Below are 21,350 nucleotides of genomic sequence, written 5' to 3'. Positions count from 1 at the left end.
TTTAAACTGCACAAACTGGGAGTGATTCCACTGAAGCCCATTGACAGGGGCTGGGGAAAAGCAGAGCACATGGCATGAAAATCAGGGCTCTCAGTTTCCATTGATGTTTATGAATTTATGCAGTGATTTCTGCAGCATCCCTTTATGATATGACAACACCTATCCATTGTATTTATTTAGATATGTGAAACCAGTTTTGGTTTGTCCAGTAGTTCCATGAGTTCTCCCAGCTTCACTCCGTCCTTGCTTTACAGGGTAGTATCAAATTTCATTCACTTCGGTGGATGTGTGTGGCTCCTTCCAGCAGGCAGAGCTGCTGGCTTCAGATGTGGTTCCTCAGAGACATCCACAGCTCCTCTGACAACCTGTGCCAGGGCCTTACCACCCTCACAGGGAAGAATTTCTCCCCAGTATCGATCCAGCCCTGCCCTGTCAGCAGGAAGCCATTTCCCCTTGTCCTATCACTGTGTGCCCATGGCAAAAGTCCCTGTCCAGCTCTCTCTTAGCACTTCCATGGTCTCTCCAGGCTGAACATCCCCATCTCTCTCAGCCTGTCTCCAGAACAGAGGGGCTCTGGCCCTCTGAGCATCTCTCTTTGCATTCTGCATTACACACATTAGATCATTTCTGCAGGCTTTTCAGATCCTCACATGAACAGCTTAGTTCAGTGAGATGTCATAGTAAAACAGAGTAACAGGGACACAAATAGAAATACACTCAAAGGCCTCTTTAATAGCTTTAGATAGTTCCTAAAGCACATTTTTCAACCAGGTAACAGTATTTCTCAAAAGATGAACCTTTTGCATCCAGTTTTGCCAAGATGCAAGCTTGCAGAGAAGCTCTGCAGCTTCTCTGGCTTTAGGAAACCACTTCAGTGGATGAAGGTGGACATGGGTACTACATTTTTGAGCAACTGAGTAACTCCTACAGGAGTTTCAATAGCTTAGTCTTCAGGACTTTGGAATGTTTTGTGTTCTCAGGGCAAGTGTTAGACAAGCTATGGAGCTTTAAAATATGTATTTATTCAGCTTTAGTTCTGATAAATGCTGGGCTCTTTAACAATGGCCAGTTTAACAATGGAAGTTGCCTGGCTGTAACAGAGAAGAAAATTCACTGTACCATATCCTCAAGCTACTTGCTCTGAATGCTTAAACAGATTGCTGCAATTAAAAATGCTAGATTAAAAAAAAACTTGTCCAGTGGCTAGACACTGTTTATTTAAAAACATTGAGCTGTACAAAAGAAAAACAGTCAATTCAATTTTCTCAAGTACTGATGATGGAGTTGCCATACTGCATCCAGTGACCTCAGCTTCAGTATTTAACAAAAACTGTCAACAGTCCCAATCATAGCACAAGACTGACACTTACAATAATTAGTAGCCAGCAATTAACAATCAGAGATATTTTTGTTTCATCTCTGGTAGTCTTAGCTATAAGAAGAAGCAGGCAGTGGGAAGAGAGTTTACTTCATCTCATTCCTGACCTCCAGTTAATTTGTGGAAGAGTTCTTCATCCAGTGTTTCATTGTGGTCCTTGGAACGTGTTGACAAGAAGATGTAGCCCCCAATATACTCATGGATGATTTTGCAGTCTGCACTCAGGCACGTGAAAGCAATGGACACATTCTGGTCAAACTCGATGGCAACCTACGGAGAACAGATGTGGCAAAATCAGACAGAGATAAGCTGGGAAGAAAGAGAAGTGAGAGGGCAGCTGGATCACAAATACTGTGATAAAAGCACTTCCTGCCTCTGACCAAGAGTTCTGGGTCTGCCGGATGCTCAGGGTGTTTTTGGCTGCTTGGTTTTGGATTTGCTGCTACATCAGGGCCCCCTTGTGGTGAAATCTTTTTGCTTGTTCAAGCACACAACAAAATCTTTTAGCTTTTTTCCAATGGCATATAAAGTGAACACTGGGAAGAAAAGGAATGGCATTTCTGACTCTTTGTCTAATGAATAATGTTTAATCTGTCCATTATTACGTGCTGACCATAAATCTGCCTTTGGGGTCCCGGTTTTGGCTTCCAGCTACCATTAGTTCTAAAATGCAGCAAACTGAGCTTGGTTGATTACTGTGGATTGTGCCTTTTTTGAGAGGGATTTAATGTAAACCCAGCAACCTGACCCAGAATTACAGGCTCTGGCACAGGGAGTAGTGCAGGAGAGCAGTAGGGAATGTATCTGATCTCTCCTGGATCTGGCAGATGGATGTGGAAAACTCCATAAGCAGGAGCAGTTCCCAGGCTGCTTCAATTTACATCAGGTCACAGTAGTTCCACCCCAGAAATCTACAATTTATAGAGCTGGCTTCAAGCTTTCAAACCCCAAAGCAGGGACCACACATTGACAAAGAGTTGCAATCTCAGTTTGGGATTGGAAAGACAAACTGGGGTCCTGTATCCTCAGTCTGTCATAGAGACTGAACTACCACAATGTAGAGGATGATGCATGAGAGTTCAAATGAGGTTTTTACTGACAGAGCAGTAAACACAACACGTTGGAATTCACTTTGGAGTCTCTATTTCATCCCATCAAAATCAAGGGCAACTTGTAAAGAGTAAGCTTGGTAGGAACCTTTAAAACAGGCAATCTTTCAGTTTCTGATTTTTGACTACAGACTCCACTAAGAAAAACTGCAGACAGCTTATTTAACAACATGTCACAACACGTTCAAAATCTTTTCAGTGAGGTTTGAAAATGTTTTCTGAAAACATCCTCGAGTGTGTGAAATGCAAGGACTGAACACGGAGCTGTTGCAGCTTTACCTGGCGGATTTCCCAGTTCACATTCCACTGCTTCATGTTGGAGAACCTCCACGTTGTGATAGGATCTCCTGTGGCCATATCTATCCGTATCAGCCTGTTATAGGACACCCCAAGCACATCATCCTTCTTGCTTCCTTTAAATCTGAAAAAAAACCCCAAAACCTTTGAGCAGATGTGCTTTGCAATGATTTCTGTCTAGAGAAACATTTCAGCTGCTCTCCTCTGGAAGTGCAAAAAACGTGGGAAAAGTCACAAGAGCCTGAGATAGAGGAGAGCTTGGACCCATCTTTAGAACAGGATTTGTTATAAAGCAGAAGTGTAGGCTGGTGAGCCATGGTGTAAGATGGAAAATAACCAGGAAGGTAGGTCTGGCTGAAATCTTTCCAATTCATTGTTTCCTGCTAAAAAACTGTTCTTTCCAAATGCATGAACCTGATTATGTTTTTACTGGAAAAAATGTCAACAATAATTTTTGTTGCTTCATTTCTCTAATGTTGAAACATGTTCCTCTCTAGTTATATTAACCTATATTAACCTAAATTATATAATCTAAACAACTGATATATACATGTTTTTGAGTATCAATCCCATTACAAAATTCCTGAGGCATTTTAACATTTCAACTTTCTTCTGATTAGAGATGAAAAATAAATACAAAAGCATCAGAATCTTTGGGGGACAGCATTTTTTGAGTTGGGAATAGCTAGGAACAGATTTCTCAGGTAAAGAAACAACCTTCATGCTGAAAGCTGGAAGAAATCTCATCTGCCTGCTGTGAGTATTATCAGTATTTCTGATCCTGTTTGTGAACCTTCCTCTCTTTAGATGCAGCTGGACCTTAGAGAAAAATGTGACCTGGACACAATTTGTACTTTGCTTAATGCCCCACTGAGATACTGCCCAGCAGTTTGTAGCAATTCACCACTCCAAAATACAGTTTAGGTGTTGGGTTGGTTTGTGTTTTTAACAGGATTAATGGTGACAGATGGGGCAAAAAAATCTGTACCTGCGTTAGTAAATTCAACAGGATCGGGGAGCATTTTTGGGCACAGAATTCAGGGATAATTCTGGCTCCAAACAAGCAGTGCTCTCTCAAGTGTCTCCCAGGTACAGTTTGGAACCTGGAACATCCAAGGACCAAGATGATGTCACAGCTCACATGAGGCCACTGGACTTTGGGAAGTCAGATGTGGGCTGTTCCACAACAGCTGGCCTCCGTGCCACAGCGTGGTTCCCAGCTGCTTCAATTTATACCACAGATGGTTCCTAGCTCTGGGAGGGGTGTTAAACACAAATTAAGGAAGGTGCCTCCAAGTATGGTTGTGTCAGTACTTTTCAGCTTTTTGTTTTTTTGTCAAGAGAAAAGGCTGCAGGTCAAACGCTGCTGTGTCCAAGGAAGCTGCTGTGAACACAATGGGACCTTTCTTGTGCTCACTGCTCTCCTGGATTAACCCTAAAATGGATAATTTGCTGTTTTCTTAATGAAATATAGAATAAATTACCATTTTATCATATTGCAATGAACAAAAGTCAGAGTGAACATATCCTGCAAACCTGAGCACATCAATGAGACATGCATTTTATACATTTTGGAGAGTTTATGACAGTAAGGGTTTAATGCTGGTGAGAGGTTACTTCAGGCTAAATCCAAGAGGTCTGTACCAAGGCACATGTAATGCAGAGTCTCACTCCAGGAATGGAGCTACTGGGTGCTACTCCTACAGAAAAAACCAGCAGTATGGAAATCAGCAAAATTAAAATAAGTCTGTGGGGGAAAAGAATAGAAAATGTTGTTGGAACAGGGTGTCAAAGAACTTCCTGCAAATCATTCAGCATGAACACCTTATGGCAGCTTCACAGGAGTGAGAGTGCAATTACCTTACAATGTAGTAGGATAAACCAAACTCAGGGAGGGACTGCCAGGCTTGGATAAAACGCAGCTTGGCCTCCACCAGGGACATCTGGGATACATTTTGGTGGGCTTCCAGAATACGGGCAGTCAGCTGGGAAACACAGGAAGAGAGAAAGTTTTCAGCTGACTGGAGAACAAAAATCCTGTTGCTTTCACTAAATCAGAAATCATGAGGTGTGATGCTGTGTTCAGACACTTTGTTGTCACTGTGCAGATGCAGCACAGAGGGCACTTGAGGACACATCCCAAGGGCAAAGGGCAGAATGGACATCTCGGGTCTGGGTCTGTGCAGCACTGCCCTGGCTCCATACTGCTCTGTATGGGGACCCTTTTCAGGATGGGCAGGCTGAGCTCTTGCACAGCAAAAGCAGGACAGGGAATTAGATGGGAGAGGAAGGAAAGACTTGAAGGGCAAGAAGACCCTGTTGATTCAGATGCAAACAGTTACTTGCAGTCCTTAAAATCCTTCCTTTGCTACTCTGAAGAGACTTTCAGGAACAGTGTTATCAGGAGCAGAACATCATGGGTGACTTAAGCCAGGGCATGGATGTAGGAGAGATACTTGGAGGAGGTGCCAAAACACCTGTCCCTGTGTTCAGTTTGAAGAAAAGGCCTCTTGCAAAGGGACAAACAACTATTGCAGGGTGTTGTATTGCATGGCTTCCAAATGCTGCTCTGATCCAGCCTCATCCCTAAGCAACCACTGGAATGGGAGCCCAACCACACCCAGCCATCGAGCCATACTCAGGATACCTGCTTGGACTTGAATTTTTTGGTATAGCGTGGTGAGACGAAGCATTCAGGTTTCATATCTACATTCTCTGGCTCAGAGGCAGCCTGGGAACTCGTGGTCCAGTTTTTCATCTGGAGGAATGAAAGGATCTTTTGGACCTCGTGCTGGTAGGAGCTGTCAGCCATTGTTTTGCCTTTGGAGGCTAAAACACAAGCAGCCATCCACCGAGCGTACTGATCCTCCTGAAACAAAGACAATGGTTTGTTACTGCTCTTCCTTCCCGATTGGACTAGCTCCAACTACACCTAGGTTTTCAATTTTCTAAAAAATCAAGTACCTTGAAATAGATTCTCTTGGAAGATTTATTGCATGACTGGTTTTCACCTACTGAATGCTTTTTACACAATTTGATCTGATACATTTCAATAAACTGAAAACTAATGTAAGATCCTTATCACACTCTCCTCATCTGAATGGGGAGAGTTCTAATTAGGAAAAAAGAAAACAAAATCCAAACCTCAATTCTCTAACTTACTGTTTTTTTATAGCTTGTTCTTTCTGGCTTTTTTCCTCCCAGCTTTATTTGGCAATTGATGATAAACACAAGATTCTTTACTGTCCTTATGTCCTCAGAACAATTATGTATTTGTTAGGCTACCACAGTGTTCTTAAATTTTCTAAAGATTTACATAATAAACTCTCTGCAGCATCCTCATTTTTCTATACAAATTCTAGAACAGGACAATCTGCCATAAATCTTGAATCCAAATTGTCTCATTTCTTATTACTCACATTATCACATCTTAAATATACTTCATTCATGCCATCTGCAACAGGAATTAGTAATTTGATTCCAAACTTCTTCGCTGCAACATTTACATCTGGTACAACTTCACATCCTAGATCACAGAGAATCAGAAGAAAATTAATTTATTTCATTACTACATCAGTAACTTTAATTACTGCTTTAACACTAAGGACCAGGACTTTGTAGTTGTTTTTCTTTGAGACTAAGGGCCAAGCCTTTTGAAACTTAGGCCCTAATGAAAGGGTTTTGTTCCAGTTCACTGCCTGGTCTGGCTTGCCAGGGTGATGAATGCTCTGAGCTCAGGGAGCACATGAGTACACGTGGAAGTGAAAGGATATGAGTGCTCCCAAAACCTCAGCCTGATCTTAGGAAATGCTCAGCACTTCAAATGGAGAGGAACTGGTGGGAGAGGCTCCTTGGGGAGGTTCCAGCCACCCTGGCTGTTTTTCCCATGCATTCTCTGACCTACTGAGGATATGCAGATTGGGATGCAGGGTCAATCTTCTATTTCAAAGGTTTCTTCTAGGATGAGTCGTGGGCATCACTGGTTCCCTGATGCTGAACAAAGGATGTCCCTGCAGGAGCAGATGTAGATGGAGGCTATCCAGGGTGCTGGTGTCTGTGTGCACACCCGGGGCTCCTCCTCCAGCAGCTGGCTGTGACATGGGAATCCCCATGCACGACACAAACAAGGCCCAGAGAAGGTCCTGGAGCTGTCCCTGCACAGCAGAATGCAGGGACAGCCTCTGGCATTCCTGCCCATGGCATCATCCCTAATCCTCTGCTGCCAAGGACACAGGGGAAACACTCCCATTTAATGGAGAGTGAAAGTATTTGGATGTAAAGCATCCCACAAGTCACATTCCCTACCTGACTCATCTTGAAGAATTCAGCAGTACAGGGGATTTTACAAATTAGGCTCTGATAACCCCAGCTCAGGTTAAACTATTGAATCCTTTCTGTTTAGGCCTTTTCTGCAGGTGCAATCTCAGGAACTGAAAAAGCTCCCAGACTAAATGCTGCTGTGCTTGCCTTCCTGAGTCTGTCAGAAATTTCTTATTTTATTCAGTTCACAGATGCAACAGAAAAAAAAACAAAGGAAGGAGAATTCTTACCTTTTAGGTTTAGTTTCTCAACAGGTTCTCCCTGTGCAGATTCCTTGTTTTTAAAATAAGATATTGAAGTGTCTCTGAAGACAAACCAGTATGTCTTGATAGCTTTGAGTGCCAGCTTCTTGGGCCTACCAGAAAAAAGAAATCCCATTTGTTTATATCAACATATACAAATTGCTGAGTCCCTCACAAATATTACAGAGCCTCTGAAATTCAGAGTCAGGCTTTGGTTGGAAATGACATTTCTGTGTCAGGGAGGGGCTGGGAAATGCCTGGATCCAATCTAGGTTATCCCAGGTATGGACGTGGTTTTTACTCCAGATTTTAGCTGAATCCCATCTATGATTTTTCTCATCTATTTATTCCATTACTAAGCAAAGCCATTCCCTTCTAACAGATTAATTTTCCCCATCAACTCAATAACACAAATGAAACCTCTGATTTATTAAAATAAATTGGCATCACTTTTTCATAGCTCCTTACCTTGAATATCTGCACCCATAAAACCAACTCGTATTCATTGTAAAGAAGCAGAAACCAGCTTTTTTTGGCTTAAGGTGAATAATATCCAAACCAACAAAATTCTATTCCTTCACTAAGTTTATAGAAGCTTTGTAGCCCTCCAGGAGAGAAAACCAGAGGTATTTGCACTATTTGAGTAGAGAAATACTTCACAGCTAGTGACAAAAGCCATCAATGAAGGGAAAAAGAAGAAAAAAGAAAAAGAAAATCACGTATTTCCCCTTAAATCTAAGAGGATGGTACAAAGAGTATAGAACTAGCTGGAAAGCAGTGATGTAATATATATATATACTCTTGTTATAGATACCTCCAGACCCTTTCTAAAAATCTTAGTTTAGAATCCTTTCTAGAAAATGGCAATTTTGATGTTTAAACTAAAAAACCTCGGATTTTCAAAACTACCAAATAATTTGGCTTTTAATTTTCCAGTACAGTGATATTCTTCAAAAATAAGGGACTATATTTTTTTTAGACAGATAAAATTACTTTTCTATCCCTGAAAATGTTGCTGCAAATTTTTTAGAAAGCTTCTTCTTGTTGTTTTTGAAAAAAATGTTGCAATTCTCCACAATTCATGTCCCCACGTGAAAGCAGCATTTACTGTGGTGCATACTGTGAATAAATAGGAATAAAAGTTCACCATAGGAACAGTAAACAGTAGGGCATGTACAGCTTTGCATACAGGTCTACAATTAATCAAATAATTATAGCCACAAAGTGTTGCTGTTTAAAGAAAAGTTTTACACCCTACCTACAATGCCTTAGGTTTGGTAAGGGATTTATCATTTATATAGGAGCTTTTTCATGATGAAAAATAACTGCTGAGTGCTTATAAAAACAAACTGCTCTACTGCTGGGGAAAAACAAATAACCCATTGTTAAAAGCCTTAATTCCCTTTCACCTCAAGCCACCTTCATAATAAGAATGTCAAATAAAATTCCAAATTGGAAATTAATAATTAACAATTGTTAGCAGTTAACAACAGTTAAAATTTTTTCAGGTGCAGTTTTCAGTTCCCAGATTAAAAATACCATCTGTCAACGGATGAATCTGATAAATACTTGTACAACAGAACACTTTATCTTTCTAAAACACAAAGACTGTTTTGTGATAAAAGGCATTACAGACTTGAGGTCTCTACAGTCATTTAAATCACCCATAAAACAAGATATTATAATGGGATCACAGAAACTCATTTTGCTATTAGAAAAAACAGCCTCCATGTTTGGTAAGAAAGGGGTAATTTGGATGTTTTCTTTTTTAAAAAAAATACATTCCCTGGGGTTACTTTCAGAAATTCTTCTCAGGGAAAACTGCAAGTTTCTTCCTTTTTTTTTTTACTGGCAAAAAAAGAAGGTTCTTTTGTTTAGAGATGATGACTGATGAGCACTAGGAAATACAGACAGCAGGGTCTTTAATAAGTACAAATACAGCTACCCAGCATGCCAGGAGTGGGAAAGATTTGCCAAGGAACATTGTCAGAAGCAGGAAGAGAAAGACTGCAAGAGAATATTAGACTGGTTAGACCTATCTGGGGTATTTGTCAATTTATAACTGTCAGATGTACTGTTAGATTAGAATGAAAAACCCAAGAGATCTCTTGTAAGATTAAGCTTTTGGTTTTGAATGTTTTATTATTAATTTTAACAACTCACCTAACTAGCTTGAGATTATCAGCAAGTTTCGGGATATCTGTGATGTCCTCCTGTCAGGAATAATTAGGAATAATTTTAGTACAATGCCCTCTGTAGTCAACTGTTAAAAAAAATCAAGAACCAGAAAGGTTCATGAGAGTCAACAGATTTGGCACAGCAAAAGAAATTCTGGGATCCCAAAGGACCTACCAAAATGTTACTTTTGTTTCCACCTTCCAGTGTCACTTCCAGATTGGAAAGGGCAGCTTCTACTTCATCTACTTCTGACTCACAGATGGAATCCTGTGTCTCTGATGATAATGATAACTTGCTTACATGGTACTAAAATAAAACATCAGGATCCAATAGTCAGTACATCAATCATCAACACACAATCACAGTGTTTGAAAATAGATCATTTGGTGTCCTGGGGCTTGGACAACTGTGTGAAGTTGTGCAGGAATCAGGGGTTTTCCCAAGGAAACAGCCATGTCCAGTGTGACTCCTGTGCAATGGCTGATAATGGTTTCCTATTTTAATTATCAATGTTTGTATTCCTTTGCTGAATAACTGTCCCTGTTCTGGGAGGCTGACTTGGTGCTACATTTGGATCCTAGTCCTGCCATCCATACAAGGTGGAAACTTGGAAGCAAGGTTCTCTGGTGTTCTGCAGTGACAGGCTGTGAAATACTGGCAGCTCAATTTAATTTAAAAGGAAGAAATTTATTATTAATGAAGGTTTGTGCTTTATTACCTATGGTCAGAGACTAAGTCATGCCCAGCTGTTAAATTTCCAAGCACTCCATAGTGTCCCTATCTTCACATTGTGCTGTGGCTTTTTTCCTGTCTGTTGGGAAATGTTCACATGGTGTACACATGGTGTATTACAGGAATTTTCAGGAAGAAAAGGTGAAGGGATGGTAGCTGGTATGGGAAGCAACTCTTCATACAAATACTGACATCCAAGTTACATTCTAGGTGCAGATACTGTTAGTAAATGCTTCCATAATTGTGTGAATAATGGTGTTAGTGCTGCTACTGAGTTTAGCTGCTTGAGCTGATGGATGCTGCCGATTGTTTCTCACCCCAAGAGCGACCCCCAACCCGAGCAGAGCTCCTGGCCAGGGCTCTGTCCTAGTCTTGTCCTAACCCGTGCCTGCCTCTTGAGGGAACAGGTTTTGCAACTTGGCTCAAGTACGTGCCTGTAGCGCAGCGAAGATGAGCATTTCCTCCTCTGTGCAATCGATCTCCTCCAGCAGGATGGCCCAGCGGGCTTGTTCATAGATTTGGTTGATTCTCACTGCATCGTACTGCAGGGAACACAGCACTGCTCGTTAGCGACCCCCAAGGCACAGCCTCACCATCAGCTGCATCTCATCCAACGCTGCGCTGAACCGCAGCGCTCGTTTCCTTCCTCCTCCCACCTCTGCCGTGCTCCAAACACCCTGCTTGTCTTGTACCAGCTCTGTGATTGTGTGCATGGGCCCACGGCTTGCTGAGCCAACAAAAAACCAACCAGGAGCCCTGGCTGAAGCAGAAGGTGAGGCTCAGTGTCCCCTTTTGAGGCAGGAGCCTTGGACTGGAGTAACCAAGATGTGAAACCACACTGGGAGAAAATCATGTGACATGGCTGACTCGAATGTGACCTGCAGAAGTCTCTTGTTCCTCACTTCCTTTCTTCCTCTCTTGGCTTTTTCACTTCTGCTTCTGTCTTTGCACTGGCTTGAGATTTGCCAGATCTGCTTTAATTCACTATCTGTTTTTTGGATAGTGATTATTCCTTATTATCGACTTGGTTAATAAGCTGAAGTGTCTCACAGAAATGTTCAAGCCCCAGAGCTGGTGAAATGTAGGTGATGGGAGGGTAAACCTCGGGGCATCACCTCTCCCAGCAGAGGTGAGATATTAGGCTGCCTGAAGCTCTTTTGGATGGTTTCATCCCATGGCTCCAGGGCTGGCTGGGGCAGAGAAGGGAAATATTTGGGCTGCTGAAGTAGAGACATGTACTTGGATTTTAGTGGGGTGCCATTTCACCCAACACTATGCCAGATAAACTGGAAAGTGCCCTGATTTCTTCTGACGGCTTCAGTCCAGAAAAACTGAAATTCAATGAGGGCAGTGCAATATAAATGTGATTTTAAGCCAAATTTCAAAAACAGGTCTCCATGCATCATTTAGGATACTGCTAGTCTAGTTTTCCCCTTAATTTTTCCTGTTAAAAGAGACACAGAAAGTAAACCAGCCCCTCTGGCAATAGGGATACTGTTTCTGGTGCTCTTCAGATCCCATCTTTAAATTTAAGATCTCTTTTCACATGAGGAGCAGTGATTCAGTGTCCAGAGGGTAAAAGTGCAGCTGTAGCTGAGGGGAAGAAGCTGAATTTGATCTCTCTGAAGGGTTTGTTACAAATCCTAGATAAAATTCCACATAGAGCTACATATATTCTATATTACTGTAAAGCTCCTTGACATGAAAGCAGGCAAACAATGAATAGCAATAAAAACAAGGCTCTTACTTTTGGATTCAAATCAAAGAAAGTGTAATATTTAAAGCGTAGAAGAAGCAGATCTTCCTCCACAACACCTTGTTCCATAAGTGATCGAGAGGAATCCAGCCAGCTGTGGAAGAAAACAACCCACAGCTTCATCTGTACAAGAAAAACCATCACACCTGCAGAGCTCCAGTGCAATTGTGAAACAAAAGTGGGAACAAACAGCTCGAATTCCTCTAAATCTAGGGAAAATTCATGTAACTCAAGGAGGTGGAGCATTCATAGAGACTTCCAACTTCCATTTTCTGTGTATATACAATAAGCAATGTTTACTTGTGCAGAACTCAGTCACCTATTTTTAATGCAAAATTATTGAACTTATCCACGTCTCTTTCCACTGTTTACTTAAAGCCTTTGGAGTTTGCCATCCAAACTGTCCTTTATCTGTGCCCACCGTGCTCAACTGAATTTGCCTTCAACTAACAACAGACTTTAGCCCAGAGCCTGCACAATGCCATCATTCCTCATTTTAAACCCAAAGGATCTCAGGAGAGGCACCTTACCCTGCATTGAGTTTGGCTTTGTCAGCCAAAGTCCGTGGCTGGTACATCTCTGCCAGCATCTCAGGAGAACAGGTGGAATGACTGAGGGCCAGGATGCTGCAGTTCTGCTCAGTCGAGGAACCATCACTGAACCAAGTAATTGTGGAAGAAGCTGGTGACCCACTGACAGGATCATAAACAGGTGTCATGGTTTTACTGTATAAACCTGCATTGCCTGCAAGTTAAGAGCATAACGTTATTCCCATGAAAAATGGTCCTGTCCACCACTTTCCATCATAAGACCCAAACCCTTTTCTTTCAAGACAGTCTCCTATCTCTGCTGTCTCCAGCTGGCCTTGTCCTTTCACAGGTGAGGTGACTTCAGGGACAGAAATGCTCTTTTTGCTCTCTGACATCTCAGTTGTGTTGGACACAGGAAACACAGGCTTTCAAACCTTTATTCCTCATTTTCTTTGCAGGTTGCCAAATTTAATGAATATTTTAAGCATTCTCCCCCTTTTTCAAAGGGCAGCAGCACATCCTGTGTGCAGGGCCACAACCTGTTTTCTAGTGTTGCCTTTCTCATATCAATGGAAAGGAAAACATTTCTAGAGACAACAGGGAAATACTATTGGACATAGTCCAATATTGACATATTGGAGATTTCTTGAAGCCACTGATTTTAGACCCACTGTGTCTCCAAGACCATCCTACATGAAATTGGCCTCCTTTGCGTAACAAAGAATTTCTTCCTCTTTTTGACTTCCAGTCAGAACAATAAAATCATATTGATTTTTCATTACCTGGTAATCCAGAACTCACTGGAGAGTTGTTCAGGTTTAAGATATCTTCTGTAGCTGGTTCTTTGCTGTTCTTGTCTTTTTTCTTTTTCTTTTTGAGCGTGCCTTCTGATTGCTTCAACAAAGACAGTTCTTCTGACCTCCTGATATCTACAAAGGCAGTTTGGGAAGTGAAGCAAGATGATTACATCCAAAAGAGCACCCATGGTTGCTAACAGCATTTCAGGAAGCTTCATGTTGCAATCTGGATTTTATTTTTAGCAGGTTGAAAGTAGTAGCTGTGGAAAATCCACTAATTCTATAACAAGGCCAAAGACTTCGGGCCATAAGAGTGAGTTTGTACAGGATTGAAATCTACTTTTGTAGGACGTGTAACTGCATTTTCAAATGCCAGGAAAAAGCTCTTTCTCCCTAACAGCTCTGCAGTCACCTATGAGCATAATAAGCAAGAACCACTGTAATTGAGGTTCATGCCTTTTATTATTCAATGTATTTCTCATACAGGATTCTGTCTCAGTTCTCACTGTTTTCTAATGCATTACTAATTCAGACAGGCATTCCCAGGCATTCTCAAACTTGGCATTTCATTTCTGAAAAACACTTTTACCCTGGGGTAAGCAAAGCCATTTTTGACAGTATTCACTCATTCAAAGTTACAATGTTTCTGTACTGACTCAGTCTAGAGGGAAAATGTAGGAATATTTAATTTGGCCAAATGCCATTTGGACTATTATGGCATCATTATATCAGAGCTGTTAGGTATAATAAAGCTACTACACTTTTCACAATCTACTGCTAGGAGATAAAATTGAAAGTGGATCAATATGAGGCAGTAAATTCCTTCTGAGGGTGAGTGTATTAATGGTCTAAGCTCTGAAGATCTAAACTAAGATGAGGAATTTACTTCCTATTTTACCCTAAACCAAAAGGATTTTGAAGACTGTGTGCAGACTCAACTGATTCCCATTGATCACAGGCACACATCTGGCATTCTCCAAACCCTGTACTTGGAAATGCTCCATTGTTGGAAAGAGCAGAGACTGGGGGACTCAGTGCTGGGAGACATTCCTGGGCTGGGATGGAGTTGTTAGGTATGGCCCGACCTGAACAGATCTGGGCATACAGAAGTCTGGAACATTCAAAACATGCTACATATGCATGTGTTCATCTAAAGTGAACACATATAACAGGCAGAGCTGGATATCATTAATGGTACTGAAAATAGGTGATCAATCAGTTGGCAGCAGTGAAATTCCCTGTGGTGAAGGCTAGTGTAGGACATTGATAATCTCAAACTCTTAGTCAATGGCACAGAATAATCAGGACCAAGTCCTGCTCCAGGAGGACAAGGATTCCTAGAAAACTGCCAGCTTTGACTATCCAGTACTTCTGCAACTTCTGGGACACATTCCTGACAGTGCTTGCATCAGTTATCACAGAGACTAAGAACCATTGACGTGCACTGCATACTGAAACCCCCAAAAATCTGTCTCAAATTTCTCTTTGACCTAAACAGTTTTGTGAGGAAGGACTTCACAACAAAACAAGGCCACTCAATAAAATGCTCCAGCTTAATTGCCAGAGGAGATTTATCTTTACTTACTGAGCACTTTGCAGATGTCACTGACAGCTCTGAACACCATGGAAGAGAAGCTGACTTTCAGTCTCACAGTCTTCATGTTTGGCAAGCGAAGCCGCAGCATTTTGTGCTGAGCAGTGAAGATCAGCTTAGCATCTGCTTGCACCCCGTATTTATCCAGTGTCCAGTGGGTTTTCAGAAGCCAACATTTTTTCTGCTCCCACCAAAAGGCATAGTCTGACCAATCTTGTGCTATTTCTAGGAGAATACAAAATGGTTACTAACAAACTATGGAGCAAATATACAAAACACTTGGTTCGGAAACAGGTCTCTGTAAACACAAATATTTATTTAGATTAAAGGAGAAACTACAGGTCCCAACCTAGACCCTGTTTGATGAATTCTTGTGGCAGTCACTGGGAACCAACTTTGTTTTACCTGAAGATCTAAGCCAGGTGCTGACTGTGGCACTGCCTTCATCTTGTGGCTATCCACAGGGAAAGAACATCTCCTGAATCTGGTGCTACATATGGTACAATGCTGTTGGGATTGTGCTGGGATAAGGACTAATAACAAAGGGTTCTAGTTCAGAACTTGTCAGTGCAAGGTGAAAATCCTCCTACAAAATCTCCTGTGCACTCAGCTGGGCACAAGCTCTTCCACAGCCTCCTGGAAGCAGCAGTGAGCAGCTCATCTTGAGAGTGTTAAGAACCAGCTTCGAGTCCATGGGAGCCTTGGTTACACACAGCTAAGTAGCAGCACAAGCACAAGGAAAGAGATAAAGTATTGCTGCTCTCAGTTCCATGGGAATTCCAAGATTAGATGACTTCCCAGATGTCAATATGCAGTAGCAGGTAAAGCTTCTGTGTGATCTCGGTCAAGCTGTTTCAGTCTTTGCATCAATCCTTGTTCCATGAGGCAGAGGCTATTCCTCAGCATGTCCATAACACAGCTGAGCCCTGTCCTATTTTGAAGTCCCCTGGTAAGAGCTGTGTCTCAAGGGAGCTGCTGACACAAGTCAGTTACAGATTTGCTTTAAATATTAATATATAAAGCTTTTCACACCAGTTGAGTATTAAAAAAAAATATTGTGAAAAATTATTCTTCTGACACAGTGGAAACTCTGGCTACCATCAGTTTCCGGCTGAACTGTGTGTCTAAGTAGGCAGAGAAGGTGACAGAAGTGATCTCAGATTCTCTTCCTGTGCTCCCCTGCTGTGCCTGTACACAGGGGATTTTACTTTTCATTTCTTAACTTAGACTCAGCCAGTCTTGGCTTTTCCCAGCTCTTCCTTACTGTATCTATGCAATGGATAACATGGCTCAGACTTAGGATAGAATGCCACAACAGCACAGGAAACGGGAACTTCTGAAGTGCCTTTTAACAACTCATCCTCTCTGACAGCCACGGGTGGATAAACAGGGCATCATCTACCTCTCCTGTCCCCCAAGCCACACAGCCTGTAACATCCTTCTGGAAAGGGAGCTGGATTGTTAGCCTGGTTTCATTATTTTTGTCTAACTGAAAGGCAAACCTAAAGTTTTGTTGGCACCATGGTAACGCAGATGCTTTAGCCACAGAAGGTGGAACACAGGGAGGGGTTCTGACCACAAAAACCCCTGGGTCTGAGAACCTCCACACTCTGTGCCATGAGACAGAAGTGAGGCAGCACCGTTTCAAAACACACAGAAGCTCTCTTCATAGGGGGAAAGCTGCACCTGCTACTTTAGTAGCACTGTGTAAATGAAACAGCTCTTTACTCACCGATTTTTTCTACTAATTTCAGCATCAGTCCTCCAACATGAAGGTCCCCTGTGATGTGTAGTACTTGTACCTTTTCTATGCCTTCATGTTGATGATCAACTGTCAGTGAGAGCTCCCAGGTGTGCGACCCATATTCATTTGAGGAAACCATCTTGGGAAAGGTCTGTGTAAGCCCTGCAAAAGCAAACCAACCAAGCAAACAGGATGATTTACCTCCACTCTCTGAAACAAATGCATTTCTCCATAGCCTGCACATCATTCCACGCTGCCAGGACTTCGCAGCGGCCTTGGATGGAACTTCAGAGGTGTTACCTTGTTACCTCTGAACTAGACTCTGCTTTTGCAATTGCTCTTGCAAGATAGGAATGTAGGAATTTTTGGTTTTATTTTGATTTTGCCACACCCCCAACCCAGATGCCTCCATTTGGGTAGAGATAGCTCAGTTTTAGCTGGGTTTGCCCACCATCCAGTGCTAATCTGCCAGCCTGGACATTGTACAGCCTGCAGTTGTGAGTGGGATCTGCTTTGGCAATCTGTCCAGTGAAAAAAGGCATTTTGTTGACTTGCACACTTAGGGCTGTAATTTTCACTGCAAATCTCAGCTTACACTTGCAGTTCTAGCAGCTTATTCACAAGGACCAAATCCAGACAGTAGTTTTACCTATTTGGTTACATACAAGGGGAGACAATTTTAGTGGCTCTCTGCCAGCATTATCCAGGCACAGATCTGCAGTTCCTGCTGACTTGCACAGGGAGGTAGGCACATATCCTTTTCAGCAGGGTGAATTGTCTGAGATCCCACCAGGCTCCTGCCAGGTGAACAGTAATCATGCCAAAACCAACTGGAGGAGATGCTCCAAGTAGAAGCTTTGGTTATCATCAGCTGGGTTCTGCTGAAGAAAGAGCTTGTAGGTATAAGGTAACTGATGCTGCAGGCAGGATTTGTGATATTTAACCAGTGAGAGAAGGTACCACATCAGCTCCCTGTCCTGAAACAAGCCCTTACAGTTGACGTGTAGGCACGAAAATGGATTAATTCCATTTATTGCAAACTTTCAGCAACACAGGAGAACTCAGGTCACAGACTCTCGCTGAAGGGGCCCTACACAAACGGCTTTTAACATAGAAAATAACTGAGCCAGCAGGGATGTAACAACGTTACAGGCTTCTTAAAAACAAGTATTTAGTAATTTAAAACCTGATGTCAATGCCATTGATATAAAATTTGTCATCAAAGGAATAATAGAGGTGAGGTGGTAATGACAAAGTCGACTAATAAGGAAAGTGATTCCAAACATAGAGGCAATGACAATGGATGTGTATTTAAAAATTAGACGGATTTCCCCTTAAACAAATGACATAAATGTATACTATGACGAGCTCAAAGTCATCCTTTTAGAGGGCAATTACCTTACCAGCGAATTTCACTGGAATGGGGCTGGGAGTGTGCCCTGAGTTCCAAAATTACCGACACACATAGAGAGCCCTAAGTCTGAAAACTGCAGCTTGATAACTGTGGGACTCCAAGAGGCCAATTCACACTATGGAACAAGCGCTGCTGTTAATTGGGCTCTTACATGTGCCAGCCTACACCTTTACACCAGTTACTAAACCAACAAAGGTTGATACTTATCCAAGAAGTTTGCTTGGCTTGCCTTGGTAAATAAAGGCATTGTATTGGAGACTGGGAACACTGGCTTTCCTGCCTCTGGGAAAAAGGATTTTGAATTTGTGCTGCTGTGTGCCACATGGATTTATGAACTTAGGTATGCACTAGACCTGGGGGTACCCGTGGAGAGGAAGGACTGTGGCTCTCCTAAAGCATCCAAGAGCCCGGTCCCGAGATGGTGTCCCAGGCAGGTTCAGCACAAGTGCAGTACAAGGTGTACAGGACAGCTGTCTTTGCAATGTATTCACAGCAAAACAAAATTCCTGACTTTAGAAAAGTCAAAATGCCCCTAGTCATGCTCCTAACCATCAAGAAACAACTTCAAAAGTAATCCATGGCCAAAGGATGAGAACTATGGGATTTTATTTTAGGAGCACAGGGGTGCAGTTTGGTAGATGAACTCTACTTTTGCCCACCCTTGTTCCACTATAAACCATTATTATTACAGAAAAGCAGCAGTCTCATCTGCCTTCTTGGGCCAGTGAAAACATTTAGCAACTGATCTGGATTTTTTTGGGCGTCTTTTTAAATTTGGTTTCGCTTCCCAGTCTAATTCTGCACACAAGTGCCTGTGCTGACACGGGTGAAAATAAGCAGCCCAAGGGGTGGGTGAAACCCTTTCTTTCACCGGCTTGGAAAGCCATGGCCTCAGTGCACTAATCCTGGCACTCCATCATAGTCCCTAAAGCCACGTACTCCCCCACTTCCTCTTCAAACAGGGAGGTTTCAGTTTGAACATAAGGCAACACAAACACTTGTAAATCTACTGGAATACGCAGCACAAACAAAGCTTGGTCTCAAAAACGGGGCAAGCAAAGCAACGAAGACAACGAACCCCTCACTATTAAACCCCAACCAAACCCAAACTTCCAGGGCTCCACATCTTTCAGCCTTCAGGTCAAGCCTGGATCTGTTCGGGAGCGCGCCCCAGCTCCTGGGCTCCACGTGGGAGCTGCAAGGCCTGGCACGGGGGGATCAAAGAGGCCAGAAACGTGTCCTCAGGCTACTGCTGGCTCCACTCGGCATTTCTGCAACGCATTTTGGCCAGGGCAACTATCTAAAAGCAGTAATGGCTCTACACATCGAGCTCTCCGCAGATTTTAGCCCTCCCTGCCCCAAACTTCAAACGCTGAGTGGGAATGGAAAAAGCTGTGAATCGTGCTGGAGCAACGTGCTGACGACGCGGGGTTAAAGCCAAGTTAAGGATGTTTCCCCAGGTATCTCTGGGGCTGGCAGTGCCGGGCACGGCTCGGAGGGTGCCCGGCCTGCAGCGCCGCTTGCACTGGGAGGAAGCGCCGGGCGGCCGCGGGGCCCCGGAGCGCGCCTAAACGCAGCGAAAACAAGGTTGTGAGAGAAACAACCCCGGGCTGCTCCTGTCGGGCATTCCGCCCCGCCCCGGGCGCCCTGGGGCAGCGCAGAGCCGCCCGCGGGTGCCCCGAGCCGGGCTCGCTCCGACATCGCCCCGCGCTCCCGACGGGCGCCCCGCGCTCCTCACCTGCCGTCCCCGCCGGCAGCGCTCCCCTCTCCTCCCTCGCCGTTCTCAAAGGCCAGGTGACGGCGAACTACGAGGGGAGGAGCGGCATCCCCGGGGGAGGCGGCCCTTCCTCCCTTCCCCTTCCCGCCGCCCGCCCGCGGTGGGAGTAGTGAGGAGCGCTGTCCGCCCGGGCGGGTGCTCAGGGTCTCCCACTCGTTTGCTGCCCACACGCACCAGCTCAGCGATGACCTCGGGCCATGGAGCAGCTTCAGCTGTTGCTTTTAGAGGTTTGAGGCTGCCTGGAGAAAAATCAGTTCTGAGGGCGCAACGGCAAAGAATAGAAAGGTGTGTTTGTGAGGTGGAGGTGTGTTAGAAGAGGCACAGCATTAAAGTGGATTGGACCGACAGGAAATGGGCCAAGGCTTCTCCATGAGTCAGATTTCCGCAGAAAGTCTTTCTTGTCTTAAACTTTTGACTTACACGGTGTTACAGTGATGAGGTAAAGCACATTGTTTCCACAGAAAAGAGAAACAGAGAGAATAAAGGAAAAAAATATTTCAGATTAAGCTCATATCCTGGAAAAAGTGCAGAGATATAAAGCATGAATCTTTGACACACCATGGGCAACAAATAGTTACTCTTATGGGAACAATGCAGCTGTGAAGTTGTCAAACCACAGATAATATCACAGGATATTTGCTCCCCTAGGCTTGCTCCCTGAGCTGCTCTGATCATGCTCATCTCTTTAGATTGTCTGTGCATGCACTCATCATATCAGACATCATTGGAGACAGGAACTTGAGAGCTCCTGAAGACTTTCAGGCCTTTCTGTCACCTGAGGGCACACAGAGGCCTTTAATCACTCCAGCCAGACCCAGCTGGGACCAAATTCAGGCATTCTAGTTAAGCTCAGGCTGAGGGGGTATTTTATCCTTGTCTGAGGTCATGTGGTATAACTCTACTTTTGCTGCTCCTTGGCATTGTCCTGACTCAGTGGCTTTTTTGATCTTTGTAGGACAGTTTGGTAAACTACCTGCTTATTATTATTATTCAAATAAAGGTACATATGCAGATGAACTTTGTATGGACCATGGGGTAATATAAAATTCAGGTGTGAGTTACTTTAAATAGTTGAGAAAGCAGTTGTAAAAATTTGGAAAGTCCTTAGGCCAGAATATTCTGGTGTGTATTCCACAGCTATGTGAGCTTTTACTTTTATTGGCTACTTTGGCATCCTTACTTGTGGGGCTAGGATGTCAAACTAAGGTTTTCCTGGTGCTCCATTCAGCCTAAGCAGAGATATGATACAGAGGTCCAGGAAAAATTGTAAACAGCCAAACCTGCTGCTGCTCAGCTCAAACACATCCTCGGGTTTTGTTCACTAAACAAATAAAACAAAGTCACAAGCTCTTGATCAAATTGATAAAAAGTGGTGCTTGGGAGATAATCAATAAAAGCAAAGATGGTTGCCAGGCGAGTCAATAAATATTGACTCTTATCTCTAGGCTGGTCCAAATCCTGACCTCTTCTAAGTGTAAGCAC

At 43.2% G+C, this 21,350-nt stretch overlaps 1 protein-coding gene and 1 long non-coding RNA gene across 2 annotated transcripts in view; one reads left to right on the top strand and one right to left on the bottom strand.

Annotated features, from left to right (window-relative positions):
* The window catches only part of LOC148224137 (uncharacterized), a 56,953-nt gene that overhangs the window by 16,949 nt on the left and 18,654 nt on the right, over window positions 1–21,350 (top strand). The gene's annotated exons all lie outside the window — the stretch shown is intronic.
* Window positions 713–19,965, bottom strand: FERMT1 (FERM domain containing kindlin 1). Its single transcript, XM_014895084.2, has 15 exons — window positions 19,830–19,965; window positions 16,666–16,839; window positions 14,925–15,158; window positions 13,325–13,471; window positions 12,543–12,756; window positions 12,004–12,106; window positions 10,691–10,798; window positions 9,699–9,830; window positions 9,510–9,559; window positions 7,335–7,459; window positions 6,204–6,310; window positions 5,432–5,653; window positions 4,645–4,769; window positions 2,767–2,908; window positions 713–1,648 (listed from the first exon to the last, which is right to left on the bottom strand). The coding sequence occupies exons 2-15, from the start codon at window positions 16,814–16,816 to the stop codon at window positions 1,475–1,477; spliced, it is 2,034 nt and encodes a 677-aa protein (XP_014750570.2). The 5' UTR covers window positions 16,817–16,839; window positions 19,830–19,965; the 3' UTR covers window positions 713–1,474.

Source organism: Sturnus vulgaris, chromosome 3, assembly GCF_052056855.1.
Source record: "Sturnus vulgaris isolate bStuVul1 chromosome 3, bStuVul1.hap1, whole genome shotgun sequence".
In the NCBI taxonomy this organism is placed as follows: Eukaryota; Metazoa; Chordata; class Aves; order Passeriformes; family Sturnidae; genus Sturnus; species Sturnus vulgaris.
This window is presented reverse-complemented; position numbering and strand designations above follow the sequence as displayed.